The following is an 18,469-nucleotide window of genomic DNA, read 5'->3' on the forward strand; positions in this document are numbered from 1 at the left end:
CCGGTTGTAAAAATGCTTTGCTTCACTTTGCAGCCGTGTTTTTTAATTATTCAAATAAATTAGCATATTTTGTAGTTTTACGTTCTTTCCTGGTCCTGAGTGAAGTTATTTACAGATAGAATACAATGTATGTTGTTATATCAAATTCTAGCTTTTCATACTGCACAAATGCACTTTCCAAAATTTTGGAGAGAAATTTCAAGAGACTCAGCTTTTAGATTCTTATTGTTTATTGAAAATAAACAGAAATTCAACAGCAAATCAGTTAAACAATTAAAGATTTCAGAACAGATTACCATTGAACCAGAAGCAAGAAAAAGATCTGACATATATGGAGGTTGTTTTCCCCAAACTACCCCACAAGTTACCAAAAACAGGACTATAAATTAGCCAATTTTTGCCCTTTAGCACACATGAAAAGTATAGCAAGACACCTTATGTTCTCTAATAGAGAATCATAATGCAAGCTTAAACAAACCAAAACTTTACCAATGTAGATTGTTGCCCAAACAAGCTACCGTTCACAAAAATCAGCCCAGACTTTAAAAAGTAGATTCTGGACGGCCTTATCTCTTCATTCCGCAGTTTTGCATAGATAAAGATTTTTTTTTTTCTGTTCCCATTGGCTGATATTGTTAAGTTTCCAAGCAGGCTTCATAGCAAACTTGAATTTCCGAATTAATATTTGATCTATAGATGGTATAGTATCAAACAGTTATTTCAATTTATTATGAAAATATGAATTGCAAAACTCTGGAATGTGATAAAAGTCTGAAAAACATTTTTCCTTTTAAGAGAGCAAAGCTAACACAAGAAATATGAGACTATGGATTTAAATGTTAGCTGCTCTGTCGGTTCGATTGTTTATTTTTTTAAATTATTACCTACTTAAAAATAATAGCAAAAAAAAAATGACTGCTGCAAAATGTATTTTTTTCAGCCTCTGGAACTTCTTCCCCATGTACGTGCTTACTCATGTTCATTTATTCACTCTTCCAGTTCTAGTGAAAAACAAACCAAGAAAATGTGTTAAATGATGAAACTAATCAATGAAACATTTTCAAGAAGCAGAAAAATACGTTACTTACTTCAATAAAGCCAATGAGCTGAAGCGCAACATCTCCATTAACACCAATCGCTGAAACGTTCTCTAGTGGAATGCGATGTTTATATGTGCAGTGGCGCATGTTGTTCGCATAAACCTGTAAGGGCATAGAAAATATTTTAAAAGGCATCGTACATATCTTAAATTTTTTTTATTATTATTGTAAAATAATTTTAAAAACAGACCTCATAGCCCTCTGATTTAAAGACAACAATAATCTGGAAGGCTTGTCCCTTGGTGAAGGGTTTATCAGGTGCATTTTCTTGGGTATCCCAGTTTCCGTTTCTGAGGTTGTTCAGGGCAGTGAAGTTACCAATGCGAGGGTTGTAGTGAAAAGCGATGTCCTTACTCCCGGTTGTAAAATCTATAATAAAGCTGTGAGGGGAAAAAAGTATATGACAGTTTCAAAATGTTTAAATATTGGGGAATATGGGGTATTTATTGTTCAAAAATGTACAGAGTAACTGAGAGCATACAGTACCTATTTCCATTTTCAAGAACATTCCCTTGAAAAAGCACAGCCATGTCTTGCTTTACCTTGACCGGTATTTTTCCTTCAAAGGGAATCACCTGAAAAGGTAAAAGACAAAGTGTCATCCACATATTTAAATGCGAAAGTGTTATCCCTAACCATTTGCTTGTGTTTTATTTACCGGGTTGCTGATTGGTTCTGAAACCTGTAGTGTGACGGTTGTTGTGGTTGAACTCTGTGTGCTTTGGAATTTCATTATTTCTGTACACATGGAGGAACTACTCCAGTTCTGGTAGGGAAAGAATAAGAATATATATATTTTTTCTAAGAAGCAGCAGAACACAAAACATTATAGCCAAGGTGGCATCAAGATACTGTTTACGTACATAAACAAAGCCACATATGGAAAGCAAAATGTGTCCATCAATGGCAAGTGCTAAAACTTTCTCTAAAGGTAGGCGGTGCATAAACACACAATGCCGTAAGCCGTTCACGTAGACCTGCAAAATGAGAAAAAAATGTGGTTAAAGTTGTTCGCTAATTGAAACGTATGTCTGCATATTATCATAAAAAATCCACCTCGTATCCCTCAGAGTTGATGACTATAATCATTTGGAAGGCTCCTCCCTTTGTGAAGGGACTATCGGGTGCATCTTCCTGCTTATCCCAGCCTCCATTTCTGAAGCTGTTCAGGGCGGTAGTACAACCCATGCGAGGTTTAAAGTGAAAAGCGATGTCATCACCTTCTCCTCGGCCCGTTTTGAAATTGATATAAAAACTGTGAAGAAAAACAAACACACTTTAATTATCTGTGTCCACTGTACTTAGCTGCTCTAAACTACAGTGTGTTAAGCAAACAAAACGCTTGTGTTCACTATAAATTTTGCACTTGAAGCTTCCAAAGTTGTAGTACATTTACTTGTTGATTTTCTTACTTTTTCAAATTTATGTTTTTTTTTGTTTTTTTTATTCAGGTTTAAAGCATACCTCTCGCCATCTGGAGGAACAGACCCTTGGAAGAATACAGCCATGTCTTGTTTCAAACCTCCTGGTATTTCACCCGCATAGGGAAGTGCCTGAAGAGTACAAAAAAATAATAATTCATCATGATTCAACCATAATCATGTTATTATAAAGTAAGTCAGTCTACTCTAAAGAGATTTTCCTGACAATCTGCAGTTTTTATGGTTATCTTATGTATTGTTCAACCTACTGGGTTGCTGATTGCATGTGAAATCTCTAAAGCTCCAGATTCCATTATCTGTGAACTCTCTGTCATTACAACTTCCTGAAGTTGTGTAAAGAATGAAGAAGTACTCCAACTCTGGAAAAAAAAGTAAACGTTCTTTAAATACAGCAAAAATAATTTAATAAAATCATTAATGTGCATTTATGCCATTAATAATATCAAAGAAAAAAAAGTAAATGAAATAATACGTACATGTATAAATCCGCAAACGAGTAGGGAAACTTGTCCATTAATGCGAAGTGTTGAAACTTTCTCTAGAGGAATGCGGTGTTTGAACGTACAATATCTTAAACCGTTCACATAGACCTGCAGAAAGGGAACATGGTTGATTTTCTGAAGAATTTTCTGTTAATTACAATAATCTTCTGCAAATTATCATTATAATTTTACCTTATAACCCTCAGAGTTGATGACTATAATCATTTGGAAGGCTTCTCCCTTAGCGAAGGTTTTATCGGGTGCATCTTCTTGTGTCCCCCAGCTTCCACTTCTAAAGCTGTTCAGGGCGGTAGTATAACCCATGCGAGGGTTAAAGTGAAAAGCGATGTCATCACCTTCTCCTTTGCCGGTTTGGAAATTTATATAAAAACTGTGAAGAAAAACAAACAAACTTCAAATATCCAAATGGTGTATTTATGTGATCCAAACCACAGTGTGTTAAGCAAAACCAAACACACATGTTTACTACTCTAACTTTTACTCTTGAATTCTAAAAGGCTGTTGTACATTTCCTTGCTGATTTTTTTATTATTTTTATCAGGTTTAAAGCATACCTTCCAGCATCTGGTAGAACAGACCCTTGAAAGAATACAGCCATGTCTTGTTTCAAACCTCCTGGTATTTCACCCACATAGGGAAGTGCCTAAATAGAAAAAAACATAACAATTTTGTATGTTATTATACAGTAAATCAGTCGACTCTGAAGAGATTTTCCTGACAATCTGCAGCTTTTATTTTAATCTTATGTACTGTTCAACTTACTGGGTTGCTGATTGGATGTGAAATCTCTAAAGGGCCAGATTCCACTTTTGTCTGTGAGCTCGTTGTCATTATGACTTCCTGAATTTTTGTAAAGAATGAAGAAGTACTCCAGCTCTGAAAATACAAATATTTTTTATGCTATTTAGCGTCAACAGACAAGCAATTTAGCGAATAAATGAAAATAAAAACTTTTACAAATCTATGCTATTAATTGTACAAAACCGTTAAACATACATGAATAAATCCGCATATGAGCGGGGACACATGACCATTAATGCGAAGTGTTGAAACTTTCTCTAGAGGAATACGGTGCTTGAATGTGCAATGTCTTACACCGTTCACGTAGACCTGTGGAAAGAAAACATGGTTGATTATCTGAACTGTTTTCTGTCAATTACAAAAGCCTTCTTCAAATTATTATTAAAATCCTACCTCATAACCATCAGAGTTGATGACTATAATCATTTGGAAGGCTTCTCCTTTGGTGAAGGGTTTATCAGGTGCATTTTCCTCCTGATCCCACTTTCCAGCTCTGAAGCTGTTCAGGGAAGTATGATCACCAAAGCGAGGGTTGTACTGAAAAGCGATGTCATCACTGTCACCTGGACCCGTTTTGAAATTAATATCAAATCTGTGAAGAAAACAACTTGATAATTACTCCCCTGTACCTTGTAATATTTCAACCTGAAAATGACATAGAATTGCTAAGGATAAATTAACTCTAAAATCTAAATATAATTGTATTGTGAGCTGTAATCTAAGCTGTTCACTCAGTTACTGGGAAATCTCTCATTTAAAAGTTATGCAATAAGCTATCATCAAAATTGTCATAATTAGATGGAGTCCACCTATCAGATTTTCAGGTAATCTCAACATGCATTAAATATATGGCTGTTCCTGTATGTCAGGAACATATGCAAATTAAACAGTATTATCCAAGGCCAGGGGGTTAAAAATGCACAGGACAATCTTCTTCAAAAGTAACAATAAAAATTTGTTTAAGAAAAAAAAATCACCTGAAAATTGTCCCAAAATTAAATCCATATATAAAAAATGGTGACTTTAGACAAAAGGAGGCTGTCTATTACAAGTCTTGACATGTAACAAGGCAGGCTTTTTTTAATGAATAAAATAAAAGAGTAAAGCCATATACGTTTGCTAAAATACATGTTACAAAGCAATTAGTTCTCAAAAACATGAGTTTAATTACTGTATAGCCTTAGCACCAAGCATTATGTTTGACAGAAATCCAGTAAAGCAAGAACAACACTCCCTCTTTAAAGCATGATCACTAAATGATCATATTATGGTGATGCTTTCGATCAGCATGGACTGTGAAATTTTACAGAGGATCAACTCTTTAGACATTATATGTAAATCTAATTGTAAAAAAATAATGATAATTCCATTAAAATGTTCTATATGAAATTGTTCAATGGTAGAGAATACTCAAGCAAAAGACTATACATAATGATATCCATGTTTCTGTGGGGCTTGGCAGCATACCCTTTTGCATCTGTAGGAACACTGCCTTGGAAGAATAAAGCCATGTCTTTATTTATCCCTCCTGGAATTTTACCCACATAGGGAAGTGCCTGGTGACAAAATAGGTGCAGTGATGATCAGATAATCATAAGTGGAAGAACAAATATTGAGAGGTAGAAGGTAAAAGGCAATAATTCTATTAAGGAGCACATTTGGTTACATTTATGTTGTGGCCATTCATGCCTAATGAATATACTTTGGTATCGTAAATACTTTTGTTCTTACAGGGTTAACAACTGGCTGTGAAATCTCTGAAGGCAATGATTTGAAACTCGAGGCAGAGCTCCAGGTGCCTGCGGATTTCTTTAGTTCTGAAAATGATGAAGTAGTACTCCAGTTCTGAGGGGGAAATCAAGACATCGAGCAGGTCATTGAAATTAAGATTGTAAACTAAGTTATGAATTAATAAAATGAAAATCTGATATTAGGTACAATATGAATAAAAATAACTTGTAAACATACATTAATTAGGCCACAGACTTGGAGGGAAACATTTCCACGAACGTTAAATGTAGAGACTTTATCTAGAGGAATGCGGTGCTTGAATGTGCAATGCTTTAAGCCATTCACATAGACCTGGAGAAAGAAGATACATTTGATTATTAATCAGAAAACTCCACTAATTACAACAGTCCTTTTTTGATTATTAGAACAAAAAGTCATACCTCATAGCCATTAGCAGTGATGATGAAAAGAATGATGAAGTTGCCTCCAAACCTGAATGGTTCATCAGTTGCAGTTTCCACCGTCTCCCAGCTTCCATTTCTGAAGCTGTTCAGAGCGGTATGCTCACCAATAACAGGCTTGTAGTGAAAGGCGATGTCATGACCATCAGCTGGGCCGGTTTTAAAATTTATTTCAAAGCTGTAAAGAGAAATTTTACCAGAACTATTATATTTCCATACATTAGGCATAATCATTAAGTCTTATTGACAGTTAATGAATTTGGCTAAATAATGAATAATGGCAATTTAAGAATGTCTACTTGCTATAACTATAGTAGCTGCATTTGGTGATTTCTATTTTTTCATGCAAAGTGCTTTTAGAGTGTACCTCTTGGCATCTGCAGGAACAGTTCCTTGGAAAACTACAGCCAAATCTTGTTTTATCCCTCCTGGGATTTCACTTACATATGGAACTGCCTATAAAGAGAACAGTCATTGTGCACAATCAAATATCCACCATTTCAAGAAGAAGAACAGTTCCATGACAAAAATAAATACCTAATCAAATTGTGTTTTTGATTAATGTCTGTCATGGCTCTCTGTCTGATATTTTACTTACTGGGTTGCTGACTGGATCAGAAATCTCTAATGGGATACCCTTTCCACTTCCGCTACCCATCAGTACAGATTTCTTCTCTTTAATGAACAAAGAAGGACATGTCCATTTCTGGTGATAAATGAAAAATATCAGGCATGATGTTTAAGTCAGTGGTGTACCCAACAAAGCAATACATATGATCAAACTACATTAGGAACATTAATGACAACAACTCTTTTACTTACTTGAATAAACCCACAGAGGAGGGAGGAAATATCACCATTAAAGGTAATTGCTGAAACTTTCTCCAGAGGAATACGATGTTTGAATGTACAGTGTTTTACACCGTTTGTGTAGACCTGAACAATAATGGTAAAATTTATTAAGTTACATGATTCTCTGATTTCCAGAATCCTGCTGCACATTATAAAAAACATACCTCATAGCCATCTGATTTAATGGCAACAAAAATCTGGAAGACTCCTCCCTTGGTGAAGGGTTTATCAGTAGCAGTTTCCTCTGTCTCCCAGTTTCCACTTCTACAGCAGTTCAGGGCGGTACGATCACCAATGCGAGGGTTGTAGTGAAAAGCGGTGTCATCAGCATCAGATGTTCCAGTTTTAAAATTCATTTCAAAGCTGTGAAGACAATCAAAAGCACTACAAATGTTTGTCTAGAAAATTATTAACTCTTATGAAGTCTATTTTAGAACAATTTCTTCATTAAACTGTGCAAGCTTTGACACATGCAGAATTTATGTTATTGATTTATTATTGTATTCAGGAGGGTTTAGGCGTGTACCTCTTTGCCTCAGCAGGAAGAGTCCCCTGTAAGAATACAGCCATGTCTTGTTTAAACCCTCCTGGGATTTTACCCACATAGGGAAGTTTCTATAGACAGAACAATATGATTTGTACAATCAGGCAGCGATCATGACAAGTAAGAACAAATATTCTAATACTTAATGGTAAAAAGCAAGATTTGTACATTATAATAGAGCACATTGGTTAAGTTTAGAACATTCCCTCTGATATGTTGTGTGATTTCTGTGCATGTCGTGCATCGCTTTACTTACAGGGTTACTGATTGGATGTGAAATCTCTAAAGGCTTGTATGTTGCACACGAGGTTGAGGTCTGTGTGGTTGCAATTTTCTTTAGTTCTGTAAAGGATGAAGTAGTGCTCCAGCTCTGACAAAAATGAAGATATCAGACATATTATTGAAATGCAGCTTGAGAAGGAAAAAACAAGTAAATAAATAGTTACACCACAAATAACAAAAACCTGGTAAACATACATGAATAAAACCACAGACTTGGAGGGAAACATTTCCATGAACGTTCAATGTATTAACTTTATCTAGAGGAATGCGGTGCTTGAATGCGCAATGCTTAAAGCCATTCACATAGACCTGGAGACAGAAGACACATTTTATTATTAATTACAATATTCTTTTAATTACAACAATAGTTACATTTTGAAATTTCAAGACAAACCTCATAGCCCTCAGCATTAATGATAAAAAGAATAATGAATCCTTCTCCTCTGGTAAAGGGTTTGTCAGGTGCATTTTCCTGCTTCCCCCAGCTTCTGCTTTTGAGGGTGTTCAGAGCAGTACAATTACCAATGCGAGGATTGTAGTGAAAAGCGATGTCATCACCTTCAGCTGGCCCCGTTTTAAAATTTATATAAAAACTATGAAAATAACAAAAATATTGCAAAAATTAATTTCATGATTTTGGTGTGTCTGCTTTAATAACTGCAGCAGCGGTATTTTGTGTTTTCTTATTTAGAGCATACCTCTTTGCATCTGCAGGAACAGTTCCTTGAAAAACCACAGCCATATCTTGTTTTATTCCTCCTGGAATTTCCCCCACATAGGGAACTGCCTGGAGAGAGAACAGTCAATGTGCACAATCAAGTATCCACCATGTCGATAAGAAGAACAGTTCCCAGACATGATAAAATAATGTTCAATACGCCAATGTTATAAACAACTTGTATGAAATCAAATTGTGCTTCTGACATATTAAGCTGTTTGTCTGAGGAAATTTTACTTACTGGGTTGCTGACTGGATCAGAAATCTCTAATGGGATAAATGTTGAGCTTCCACTTCCCATCAGTACAGATCTCTTCTCTTTAATGAACAAAGAAGGACACGTCCATTTCTGGTGATAAAAGAAACATATCGAGCATGATGTTTAAATCTTTGTTGTGACCAGAAAACAAAGCAATTCAAATGTTTAAACTACATTAGAAACATTAATGACAACAACTTTATTACTTACCTGAATAAACCCACAGAGTAGGGAGGAAATATCACCATTAAAAGTAATTGCTGAAACTTTCTCCAGAGGAATACGATGTTTGAATGTACAGTGTTTTAAACCGTTTGTGTAGACCTGAAAAATAATTAGTAAAATTTATTGAATTACATGATTCTCTGATTTCCCAAATCCTGCTGCACATTATAAAAAAACATACCTCATAGCCGTCTGATTTAATGGCAACAAATATCTGGAAGACTCCTCCCTTGGTGAAGGGTTTATCAGTAGCAGTTTCCTCTGTCTCCCATTTTCCACTTCTGCAGGAGTTCAGGACAGTACGATCACCAATGCGAGGTTTGTAGTGAAAAGCGGTGTCATCAGCATCAGAAGTTCCAGTTTTAAAATTCATTTCAAAGCTGTGAAGACAATCAAAAGCACTACAAATGTTTGTCTAGAAAATTTGTAACTGTTATGAAGTCTATTTTAGAACAATTTCTTCATTAAACTGTGCAAGCTTTGACACATGCAGAATTTATGTTATTGATTTATTATTGTATTCAGGAGGGTTTAGGAGCGTACCTCTTTGCCTCAGCAGGAAAAGTCCCCTGTAAGAATACAGCCATGTCTTGTTTAAACCCTCCTGGGATTTTACCCACATAGGGAAGTTTCTATAAACAGAACAATATGATTTGCACAATCAGGCAGCGATCATGACAAGTAAGAACAAATATTCTAATACTTAATGGTAAAAAGCAAGATTTGTACATTATAATAGAGCACATTGGTTAAGTTTAGATCATTCCCTCTGATATGTTGTGTGATTTCTGTGCATGTCGTGCATCGCTTTACTTACAGGGTTACTGATTGGATGTGAAATCTCTAAAGGCATGGATGTTACACACGAGGTTGAGGTCTGTGTGGTTGCAATTTTCTTTAGTTCTGTAAAGGATGAAGTAGTCCTCCAGCTCTGACAAAAATAAAGATATCAAACATATTATTGAAATGCAGCTTAAAAAGGAAAAAAGCAAGTAAATAAACAGTTACACCACAAATAACAAAAACCTGGTAAACATACATGAATAAAACCACAGACTTGGAGGGAAACATTTCCACGAACGTTCAATGTAGTAACTTTCTCTAGAGGAATGCGGTGCTTGAATGCCCAATGCTTAAAGCCATTCACATAGACCTGGAGAAAGAAGATACCTTTTATTATTAATTACAATATTCTTTTAATTACAACAATAATAAATTATGAAATATCAGGACAAACCTCAAAGGTCTCATCATTAACGATGAAAAGAATAATGAATCCTTCTCCTCTGGTGAATGGTTTGTCAGGTGCATTTTCCTGCTTCCCCCAGCTTCCGCTTTCGAAGGTGTTCAGAGCAGTATAATTACCAATGCAAGGGTTGTAGTGAAAAGCGATGTCATCACCTTCAGCTGGCCCCGTTTTTAAATTTATCTCAAAACTATGAAAATAACAAAAGTATTGCAAAAAGAAATTTAATGAATTTTAGTGCATCTGCTTTAATAACTGTAGCAGCTGTATTTGGTGTTTTCTTATTTAGAGCGTACCTCTTTGCATCTGCAGGAACAGTTCCTTGGAAAACCACAGCCATATCTTGTTTTATTCCTCCTGGAATTTCCCCCACATAGGGAACTGCCTGGAGAGAGAACAGTCAATGTGCACAATCAAATATCCACCATGTCGATAAGAAGAACAGTTCCCAGACATGATAAAATAATGTTCAATACGCCAATGTTATAAACAACTTGTATGAAATCAAACTGTGCTTCTGACATATTAAGCTGTTTGTCTGAGGAAATTTTACTTACTGGGTTGCTGACTGGATTAGAAATCTCTAATGGGATAAATGTTGAGCTTCCACTTCCCATCAGTATAGATTTCTTCTCTTTAATGAACAAAGAAGGACACGTCCATTTCTGGTGATAAAAGAAAAATATCGAGCATGATGATTAAATCTGTGCTGTGCCCAGAAAACAAAGCAATTCAAATGATCAAACTACATTAGGAACATTAATGACAACAACTTTATTACTTACTTGAATAAACCCACAGAGGAGGGAGGAAATATCACCATTAAAGGTAATTGCTGAAACCTTCTCCAGAGGAATACGATGTTTGAATGTACAGTGTTTTAAACCGTTTGTGTAGACCTGAAAAATAATTAGTAAAATTTATTGAATTACATGATTCTTTAATTTCCCGAATCCTGCTGCACATTATAAAAAAACATACCTCATAGCCGTCTGATTTAATGGCAACAAATATCTGGAAGACTCCTCCCTTGGTGAAGGGTTTATCAGTAGCAGATTCCTCTGTCTCCCAGCTTCCACTTCTGCAGGAGTTCAGGACGGTACAATCACCAATGCGAGGTTTGTAGTGAAAAGCGGTGTCATCAGCATCAGATGTTCCAGTTTTAAAATTCATTTCAAAGCTGTGAAGACAATCAAAAGCACTACAAATATTTGTCTTTTAATAGATGAACTTTTATTAAACCAATAAAAAAAATCTGATTCTGAAGTTTTGACAACTGTAGAATTTATATGTTGTTTTTCTACTATTGTATTCAGGAGGGTTTAGGAGCGTACCTCTTCGCCTCAGCAGGAAGAGTCCCTTGTAAGAATACAGCCATGTCTTGTTTAAACCCTCCTGGGATTTTTCCAACATAGGGAAGTTTCTGGAGACAGAACAATGTCAATTGCACAATTAGGATGCCATGTCAAGTTAGCACAAATATTATAAGGCCTAATGTAAAAACTCACGATTTGTACATTATTATAGAGCAAGTTAAGTGAGTTTTAAACATTCCTCTGATATTTTCTGGTTCTCTGTCCATGTCACATACTGGATTACTTACTGGGTTACTGATTGGATGTGAAATCTCTAAAGGCATGGATGTTACACACGAGGTTGAGGTCTGTGTGGCTGTGATTTTCTTTAGTTCTGTAAAGGATGGGGTAGTGCTCCAGCCCTGTGGTAAAAATTGTAATATTCAGCATGTTACTAAGTTTCAGCTTGAGATGAAAATCTGTAAGGAAATAAACATTTACAGTATTGACAAAGAGAAACTTGCAAACATACATCAATTAAACCACAGACTTGCAGGGAAACATCTCCACGAACGTTAAATGTAGAAACTTTATCTAGAGGAATGCGATGCTTGAATGTGCAATGCTTAAAGCCATTCACATAGACCTGGAGAAAGATGATACATTTGATTATTAATTCCATTATTCCTTTAATTACAAAAATATTAAAATTATTATAAAATATTAGAACACACCTCATAGCCCTCAGCGTTGATGACGAAAAGAATGATAAAGGCTCCTCCCTGGGTGAAGTTTTTAACAGGTGCAGTTTCCATCTTCTCCCAGTTTCCATTTCTGAAGCTGTTCAGGGTGGTCTTTGCCCCGAAAACAGGCTTGTAGTGAAAAGCGATGTCATCACCATCGGCTGGCCCCGTTTTGAAATTTATTTCAAAGCTTTGAAGAAAAACAAAATATTGCAAAATATCTGGCACCATTATTGTGAAGTTTTATGGATTAGAATTCAAGGCACAAAAAAGAAAAGACTCCCAAAAATTGTAAGTGTCTTTTTCTTAATTTCTTTTGTTAAGTGATTTTAGAGCGTACCTCTTTGCATCCGCTGGAACAGTTCCTTGGAAAACTACAGCTACATCTTGTTTTATTCCTCCTGCAATTTCACCCACATAGGGAACTGCCTGTGAAGAGAACAGTCCATGTGCACTATCAAATATCTACCATTTCAAGAAGAAGAACAGTTCCATGTGATGAGGAAAAAACTTGTGTGAAATCAAATTGTATTTTTGTTTAATGTCTGTCATGGCTTTCTGGCTGATATTTTACTTACTGGGTTGCTGACTGGATTAGAAATCTCTAATGGGATAAATGTTGAGCTTCCACTTCCCATCAGTACAGATCTCTTCTCTTTGCTGAACAAAGAAGGACACGTCCATTTCTGGTGATAAATGAAAAATATCGAGCATGATGTTTAAATCTGTGCTGTGCCCAGAAAACAAAGCAATTCAAATGATCAAACTACATTAGGAACATTAATGACAACAACTTTATAACTTACCTCAATAAACCCACAGAGTAGGGAGGAAATATCACCATTAAAGGTAATTGCTGAAACCTTCTCCAGAGGAATACGATGTTTGAATGTACAGTGTTTTAAACTGTTTGTGTAGACCTGAAAAATAATTAGTAAAACTTATTGAATTACATGATTCTCTGATTTCCTGAATCCTGCTGCACATTATAAAAAAACATACCTCATAGCCGTCTGATTTAATAGCAACAAATATCTGGAAGACTCCTCCCTTGGTGAAGGGTTTATCAGTAGCAGTTTCCTCTGTCTCCCATTTTCCACTTCTGCAGGAGTTCAGGACAGTACGATCACCAATGCGAGGTTTGTAGTGAAAAGCGGTGTCATCAGCATCAGATGTTCCAGTTTTAAAATTCATTTCAAAGCTGTGAAGACAATCAAAAGCACTACAAATGTTTGTCTAGAAAATTAGTAACTGTTATGAAGTCTATTTTAGAACAATTTCTTCATTAAACTGTGCAAGCTTTGACACATGCAGAATTTATGTTATTTATTTACTATTGTATTCAGGAGGGTTTAGGAGCGTACCTCTTTGCCTCAGCAGGAAAAGTCCCCTGTAAGAATACAGCCATGTCTTGTTTAAACCCTCCTGGGATTTTACCCACATAGGGAAGTTTCTATAAACAGAACAATATGATTTGTACAATCAGGCAGCGATCATGACAAGTAAGAACAAATATTCTGATACTTAATGGTAAAAAGCAAAATTTGTACATTATAATAGAGCACATTGGTTAAGTTTATTTTATTCCCTCTGATATGTTGTGTGATTTCTATGCATGTCGTGCATCGCTTTACTTACAGGGTTACTGATTGGATGTGAAATCTCTAAAGGCATGGATGTTACACACGAGGTTGAGGTCTGTGTGGTTGCAATTTTCTTTAGTTCTGTAAAGGATGAAGTAGTCCTCCAGCTCTGACAAAAATAAAGATATCAAACATATTATTGAAATGCAGCTTAAAAAGGAAAAAAGCAAGTAAATAAACAGTTACACCACAAATAACAAAAACCTGGTAAACATACATGAATAAAACCACAGACTTGGAGGGAAACATTTCCACGAACGTTCAATGTAGTAACTTTCTCTAGAGGAATGCGGTGCTTGAATGCCCAATGCTTAAAGCCATTCACATAGACCTGGAGAAAGAAGATACCTTTTATTATTAATTACAATATTCTTTTAATTACAACAATAATAAATTATGAAATATCAGGACAAACCTCAAAGGTCTCATCATTAACGATGAAAAGAATAATGAATCCTTCTCCTCTGGTGAATGGTTTGTCAGGTGCATTTTCCTGCTTCCCCCAGCTTCCGCTTTCGAAGGTGTTCAGAGCAGTATAATTACCAATGCGAGGGTTGTAGTGAAAAGCGATGTCATCACCTTCAGCTGGCCCCGTTTTTAAATTTATCTCAAAACTATGAAAATAACAAAAGTATTGCAAAAAGAAATTTAATGAATTTTAGTGCATCTGCTTTAATAACTGTAGCAGCTGTATTTGGTGTTTTCTCATTTAGAGCGTACCTCTTTGCATCTGCAGGAACAGTTCCTTGGAAAACCACAGCCATATCTTGTTTTATTCCTCCTGGAATTTCCCCCACATAGGGAACTGCCTGGAGAGAGAACAGTCAATGTGCACAATCAAATATCCACCATGTCGATAAGAAGAACAGTTCCCAGACATGATAAAATAATGTTCAATACGCCAATGTTATAAACAACTTGTATGAAATCAAATTGTGCTGTTTGTCTGAGGAAATTTTACTTACTGGGTTGCTGACTGGATTAGAAATCTCTAATGGGATAAATGTTGAGCTTCCACTTCCCATCAGTATAGATTTCTTCTCTTTAATGAACAAAGAAGGACACGTCCATTTCTGGTGATAAAAGAAAAATATCGAGCATGATGATTAAATCTGTGCTGTGCCCAGAAAACAAAGCAATTCAAATGATCAAACTACTTTATGAACATTAATGACAACAACTTTATAACTTACTTGAATAAACCCACAGAGGAGGGAGGAAATATCACCATTAAAGGTAATTGCTGAAACCTTCTCCAGAGGAATACGATGTTTGAATGTACAGTGTTTTAAACCGTTTGTGTAGACCTGAAAATAATTAGTAAAATTTATTGAATTACATGATTCTTTAATTTCCCGAATCCTGCTGCACATTATAAAAAAACATACCTCATAGCCGTCTGATTTAATGGCAACAAATATCTGGAAGACTCCTCCCTTGGTAAAGGGTTTATCAGTAGCAGATTCCTCTGTCTCCCAGCTTCCACTTCTGCAGGAGTTCAGGACGGTACAATCACCAATGCGAGGTTTGTAGTGAAAAGCGGTGTCATCAGCATCAGATGTTCCAGTTTTAAAATTCATTTCAAAGCTGTGAAGACAATCAAAAGCACTACAAATATTTGTCTTTTAATAGATGAACTTTTATTAAACCAATAAAAAAAATCTGATTCTGAAGTTTTGACAACTGTAGAATTTATATGTTGTTTTTCTACTATTGTATTCAGGAGGGTTTAGGAGCGTACCTCTTCGCCTCAGCAGGAAGAGTCCCTTGTAAGAATACAGCCATGTCTTGTTTAAACCCTCCTGGGATTTTTCCAACATAGGGAAGTTTCTGGAGACAGAACAATGTCAATTGCACAATTAGGATGCCATGTCAAGTTAGCACAAATATTATAAGGCCTAATGTAAAAACTCACGATTTGTACATTATTATAGAGCAAGTTAAGTGAGTTTTAAACATTCCCTCTGATATTTTCTGGTTCTCTGTCCATGTCACATACTGGATTACTTACTGGGTTACTGATTGGATGTGAAATCTCTAAAGGCATGGATGTTACACACGAGGTTGAGGTCTGTGTGGATGTGATTTTCTTTAGTTCTGTAAAGGATGGGGTAGTGCTCCAGCCCTGTGGTAAAAATTTAAATATTCAGCATGTTACTAAGTTTCAGCTTGAGATGAAAATCTGTAAGGAAATAAACATTTACAGTATTGACAAAGAGAAACTTGCAAACATACATCAATTAAACCACAGACTTGCAGGGAAACATCTCCACGAACGTTAAATGTAGAAACTTTATCTAGAGGAATGCGATGCTTGAATGTGCAATGCTTAAAGCCATTCACATAGACCTGGAGAAAGATGATACATTTGATTATTAATTCCATTATTCCTTTAATTACAAAAATATTAAAATTATTATAAAATATTAGAACACACCTCATAGCCCTCAGCGTTGATGACGAAAAGAATGATAAAGGCTCCTCCCTGGGTGAAGTTTTTAACAGGTGCAGTTTCCATCTTCTCCCAGTTTCCATTTCTGAAGCTGTTCAGGGCGGTATTTGCCCCGAAAACAGGCTTGTAGTGAAAAGCGATGTCATCACCATCGGCTGGCCCCGTTTTGAAATTTATTTCAAAGCTTTGAAGAGAAACAAAATATTGAAAATATCTGCCACCATTATTGTGAAATTTTATGGATTAGAATTAAAGGCACAAAAAAGAAAAGACTCCCAAAAATTTTAAGTGTCTTTTTCTTAATTTCTTATTTTTAAGTGCTTTTAGAGCGTACCTCTTTGCATCGGCAGGAACAGTTCCTTGGAAAACTAGAGCTACATCTTGTTTTATTCCTCCTGCAATTTCACCCACATAGGAACTGCCTGGAGAGAGAACAGTCAATGTGCACAATCAAATATCCACCATGTCGATAAGAAGAACAGTTCCCAGACATGATAAAATAATGTTCAATACGCCAATGTTATAAACAACTTGTATGAAATCAAATTGTGCTGTTTGTCTGAGGAAATTTTACTTACTGGGTTGCTGACTGGATTAGAAATCTCTAATGGGATAAATGTTGAGCTTCCACTTCCCATCAGTATAGATTTCTTCTCTTTAATGAACAAAGAAGGACACGTCCATTTCTGGTGATAAAAGAAAAATATCGAGCATGATGATTAAATCTGTGCTGTGCCCAGAAAACAAAGCAATTCAAATGATCAAACTACTTTATGAACATTAATGACAACAACTTTATAACTTACTTGAATAAACCCACAGAGGAGGGAGGAAATATCACCATTAAAGGTAATTGCTGAAACCTTCTCCAGAGGAATACGATGTTTGAATGTACAGTGTTTTAAACCGTTTGTGTAGACCTGAAAAATAATTAGTAAAATTTATTGAATTACATGATTCTTTAATTTCCCGAATCCTGCTGCACATTATAAAAACATACCTCATAGCCGTCTGATTTAATGGCAACAAATATCTGGAAGACTCCTCCCTTGGTAAAGGGTTTATCAGTAGCAGATTCCTCTGTCTCCCAGCTTCCACTTCTGCAGGAGTTCAGGACGGTACAATCACCAATGCGAGGTTTGTAGTGAAAAGCGGTGTCATCAGCATCAGATGTTCCAGTTTTAAAATTCATTTCAAAGCTGTGAAGACAATCAAAAGCACTACAAATATTTGTCTTTTAATAGATGAACTTTTATTAAACCAATAAAAAAAATCTGATTCTGAAGTTTTGACAACTGTAGAATTTATATGTTGTTTTTCTACTATTGTATTCAGGAGGGTTTAGGAGCGTACCTCTTCGCCTCAGCAGGAAGAGTCCCTTGTAAGAATACAGCCATGTCTTGTTTAAACCCTCCTGGGATTTTTCCAACATAGGGAAGTTTCTGGAGACAGAACAATGTCAATTGCACAATTAGGATGCCATGTCAAGTTAGCACAAATATTATAAGGCCTAATGTAAAAACTCACGATTTGTACATTATTATAGAGCAAGTTAAGTGAGTTTTAAACATTCCCTCTGATATTTTCTGGTTCTCTGTCCATGTCACATACTGGATTACTTACTGGGTTACTGATTGGATGTGAAATCTCTAAAGGCATGGATGTTACACACGAGGTTGAGGTCTGTGTGGATGTGATTTTCTTTAGTTCTGTAAAGGATGGGGTAGTGCTCCAGCCCTGTGGTAAAAATTTAAATATTCAGCATGTTACTAAGTTTCAGCTTGAGATGAAAATCTGTAAGGAAATAAACATTTACAGTATTGACAAAGAGAAACTTGCAAACATACATCAATTAAACCACAGACTTGCAGGGAAACATCTCCACGAACGTTAAATGTAGAAACTTTATCTAGAGGAATGCGATGCTTGAATGTGCAATGCTTAAAGCCATTCACATAGACCTGGAGAAAGATGATACATTTGATTATTAATTCCATTATTCCTTTAATTACAAAAATATTAAAATTATTATAAAATATTAGAACACACCTCATAGCCCTCAGCGTTGATGACGAAAAGAATGATAAAGGCTCCTCCCTGGGTGAAGTTTTTAACAGGTGCAGTTTCCATCTTCTCCCAGTTTCCATTTCTGAAGCTGTTCAGGCGGTATTT

General features: G+C 35.8%; 1 protein-coding gene across 1 annotated transcript; it reads right to left on the minus strand.

Annotated features, from left to right (window-relative positions):
• Window positions 1-212: 212 nt before the first annotated feature.
• On the minus strand, window positions 213-18,455 carry lgals4 (galectin 4). Its single transcript, XM_046863976.1, has 67 exons — window positions 18,347-18,455; window positions 18,145-18,258; window positions 17,921-18,034; window positions 17,651-17,739; window positions 17,298-17,496; window positions 17,104-17,217; window positions 16,872-16,983; window positions 16,632-16,719; window positions 16,283-16,481; window positions 16,081-16,194; window positions 15,857-15,970; window positions 15,587-15,675; window positions 15,234-15,432; window positions 15,039-15,152; window positions 14,811-14,918; window positions 14,566-14,654; window positions 14,261-14,459; window positions 14,063-14,176; window positions 13,841-13,954; window positions 13,567-13,655; window positions 13,205-13,403; window positions 13,009-13,122; window positions 12,781-12,888; window positions 12,543-12,631; window positions 12,194-12,392; window positions 11,992-12,105; window positions 11,768-11,881; window positions 11,499-11,587; window positions 11,146-11,344; window positions 10,950-11,063; window positions 10,722-10,829; window positions 10,461-10,549; window positions 10,156-10,354; window positions 9,958-10,071; window positions 9,736-9,849; window positions 9,462-9,550; window positions 9,100-9,298; window positions 8,904-9,017; window positions 8,676-8,783; window positions 8,415-8,503; window positions 8,111-8,309; window positions 7,912-8,025; window positions 7,691-7,804; window positions 7,417-7,505; window positions 7,055-7,253; window positions 6,861-6,974; window positions 6,637-6,744; window positions 6,406-6,494; window positions 6,018-6,216; window positions 5,815-5,928; window positions 5,578-5,691; window positions 5,314-5,402; window positions 4,240-4,438; window positions 4,042-4,155; window positions 3,808-3,921; window positions 3,600-3,688; window positions 3,217-3,415; window positions 3,019-3,132; window positions 2,791-2,901; window positions 2,565-2,653; window positions 2,157-2,355; window positions 1,964-2,077; window positions 1,759-1,866; window positions 1,587-1,675; window positions 1,291-1,480; window positions 1,089-1,202; window positions 213-1,001 (listed from the first exon to the last, which is right to left on the minus strand). Exons 1-67 carry the CDS (start codon window positions 18,425-18,427, stop codon window positions 984-986), a joined length of 8,418 nt encoding a protein of 2,805 aa, XP_046719932.1. The 5' UTR covers window positions 18,428-18,455; the 3' UTR covers window positions 213-983.
• Between the last annotated feature and the right edge of the window lie 14 nt (window positions 18,456-18,469).

The sequence above is a fragment of the Silurus meridionalis genome, chromosome 13, assembly GCF_014805685.1.
Source record: "Silurus meridionalis isolate SWU-2019-XX chromosome 13, ASM1480568v1, whole genome shotgun sequence".
Taxonomy (NCBI): domain Eukaryota; kingdom Metazoa; phylum Chordata; class Actinopteri; order Siluriformes; family Siluridae; genus Silurus; species Silurus meridionalis.

Coding starts and splice junctions, on each gene's coding strand:
- lgals4 (XM_046863976.1), bottom strand. CDS start 18,427: ATGGAAACTGCACCTGTTAAAAACTTCACCCAGGGAGGAGCCTTTATC. Junction 11,882..11,991: donor AAGTCTGTGGTTTAATTGAT/GTATGTTTGCAA, acceptor TTTTTACCACAG/GGCTGGAGCACTACCCCATC. Junction 11,588..11,767: donor CACATCCAATCAGTAACCCA/GTAAGTAATCCA, acceptor TTCTGTCTCCAG/AAACTTCCCTATGTTGGAAA.